We start from the raw sequence: 2,907 nt of genomic DNA on the forward strand, positions 1-2,907 counted from the left end.
CCTCCAACAAAGCTCTGTAAGTACAGAGACAGTTAGATTCATATATCAGAACTTAAATGCTCTGTTGTCTTTTCAACTTACTGTCTTTTTTTCTTCATGATATCGTCTCTTCAGACTGACTGGTTGTAACCTCTCAGAGAGAAGCTGTGAAGCTCTGTCCTCAGTTCTCAGCTCCCTGTCCTCCAGTCTGAGACACCTGGACCTGAGTAACAACCACCTGAAGGATTCAGGAGTGAAGCTTCTGTCTGATGGACTGAAGAGTTCACACTGTACACTGGAAACTCTCAGGTCAGATCAAGCTGCAGACCATCTGAAATGATTTCACACATTTCTCTAAACTATATCATGTTATTTGGACTGACTCCTTATTTATGAGTTAATCATAATTAACTGTGAGGATTTTAATCTGTGCTCAGAAGAGATTATACTGTAGATCTCCAAATTTAGTGGGTCCTCACTTGTTACCATCTGGATGAAGTTGATATTTCAGTTTTACTGAACAAATTTAAAGTGTTCTTCTTGACTCAGTGTTATAATGCAGGTCTGTTAGTTTCCTGTTAGCTGAAGTACTAACTGAGATCTTTGTTGCTTTAGATTTGACTTTAGTCCAGACTCATTAATCAAAGAGGATTACATTTGAACACAGATATTTTCCTTCTTGTTGATTGTTGTCTCTTCAGACTGAGTGGCTGTGACCTCTCAGAGAGAAGCTGTGAAGCTCTGTCCTCAGTTCTCAGCTCCCAGTCCTCCAGTCTGAGACACCTGGACCTGAGTAACAACCACCTGAAGGACTCAGGAGTGAAGCTTCTGTCTGATGGACTGAAGAGTTCACACTGTACACTGGAAACTCTCAGGTCAGGATTCATCAACATGTTCAACTGATGGCCACTTAAATCCTGATTTATGTAGGGGAAATACCTCTTCGAGAATATTTGCACTTGTAATGAATTTTGGGGCACCACCCTCCTAATGAGGGAAGCGACTAATCAAATTAATAACGCCATAAATCACTTATTAATTAGTCAGCACGCTTATCAAAAATGAATCAATCTCAATATCTGGGTTATGAATTCTCTATACAGTGATTTCAGCTCCTGTCCAAAAGATATACACACAGACAACGACTTGGATAAATGAAGATTTATTTAAGCTAAATGGGTAACAACTGAATAAATGAATAGCAAATGATGATTATATGACACAACACAAATTAACAGTATATAAATGGAATGAAAATGAGAAATAACACTCGTGTGAGTTATTTAGTTTGGCGATAGTGGGACAGTATGTTAATGTACATTATAAATGGGGAACGCAGGAAGGCGCAAAACCATTCACGCAGCCTAATGAAACCTAAATTAAAATCAGGATCATTAACTTAGTCTCCTGCTCGACCTCACTCTTCACCGCACAGCGGCTTACTTAAGTTATGGAAGTTTAGGCCTACTTTGAGCAGCAGGGATCAAAGGCGAAGCTCCTCTTGGGGCCCCTGACTGTCGCTTTGCAGCTCCCGGACTTTTCAGCAGTATGGAACAGCTGTCTCACAGCAGAGCGGGATCAATTGAATTTGCGATGTCCTGCGGGTGCCCCAATGGGTTGGTTCACGTTGCAGAAGGCCTTTGGGCTTGGCACGAGGACCACTGTGGCAAGTGGCTGGCAGCCGCTGGTTCCGATGAATCTGGAGCCAAGAGGTCGGCAGGTGCTAGAAGAAGCTAAGAACTACCGAAGACCGGAAAAGACTGGAAAAGGTTGCAAAAAGACTAACTAGACTAAAAGACTAACAAAGACTGCCTTGAGCCGCTCCGAGCGCACGGGTATTTGACTGGCCAAAAAGTGGGCGGATTTAATCAGGGAGGCTCCTCTCGCGATGAAAATAGTCAACGTGTTATTTTGGGGAAACTTAAAGCTTTTCTTATACGAGGTCATGTGCTTTGATATGTTACGCGCGAGGAACACATACTCTTCCCACTATGGTCAACATTGACTCTTAATCATCCAATTAAACATACAGATTAACATTAGATCAAAATACAATTATTATGCCGTGGTATCAGCTAGCCTACGTCAAATACACACACTCTAGATTAACTCAATGACAATATATAATGAAAACAAAATGAAGAAGCACGTATTCATGCAGACAAGTTGCTTAATAATTTCCAATTATATCTTCATTCAAACTATATAAAGTTTACTTCCTTGCGGTAACTCTTCTTAACTCCGCCACAAGATGGCAGTATGGCTACATGTTAAAGAGGGGTTAACAGTTGAAACTAAAATTGAATTCTGCAACTTATCAATCTTTTCTTTTACAGGGTTAAAGCAAAGCATCATTCAGATAAACATGATTATGCACGTGTACAAGTCAGGACATGGCAAACGACCAACAAAGAGGATAAAAAAAAAAGAATAATCTCACTTCCAACATACATTTGAATTTCATCACACAGAGGCATTTGGTCAGAGAGGGGGTGGCGTCCCCTGGGGTCACAAGAAGTAGCAGGAAATTGGAGTTGAAAGGAGCATTGTTTGAGTTAGCAGCATGTTAATCCAGGCGTTGCCTCAGAGAGGAGGGGACCCTTTGATAAATTAATGACTTACAAAGTCATTTGAGCCATCTCAAATGACCTCTCTATCTCCCTTTTGGTACCAGGAAGTCTGCATCTCTCCTGACCGGAGTAAGTTTGGGGGTGGGGTAATAAACATTTGACCCTGTAATGAGTTGAGGAAAGTTATGCTCCTACATTTACATTAGTTGATAAACTCATAACCGTCACAGGATTGTCTCTGCTGATATGATTTCAAACCAGTTGTGTTTTGGGTTTCAGTCTCTTTCCATCAACATGTTTTATCTTGTTTTTTTCTCTGTTGTTGGAACTTGAAATATCAGAGAGGAATCAGTAATGT

General features: G+C 40.8%; 1 protein-coding gene across 1 annotated transcript in view; it reads left to right on the top strand.

The window, feature by feature from the left end:
* Positions 1-2: 2 nt before the first annotated feature.
* Positions 3-2,907, top strand: part of LOC126406343 (ribonuclease inhibitor-like) — a gene marked incomplete at both ends in the record, with an annotated part of 10,591 nt that continues 7,686 nt past the window's right edge. Inside the window, 3 exons of the mRNA XM_050070550.1 lie at positions 3-16; positions 115-288; positions 681-854. Of these exons, the coding sequence (XP_049926507.1) occupies positions 3-16; positions 115-288; positions 681-854 (362 nt within the window). The remainder of the gene's footprint in view (positions 17-114; positions 289-680; positions 855-2,907) is intronic.

This window comes from Epinephelus moara, chromosome 19 (genome assembly GCF_006386435.1).
Source record: "Epinephelus moara isolate mb chromosome 19, YSFRI_EMoa_1.0, whole genome shotgun sequence".
Taxonomy (NCBI): domain Eukaryota; kingdom Metazoa; phylum Chordata; class Actinopteri; order Perciformes; family Serranidae; genus Epinephelus; species Epinephelus moara.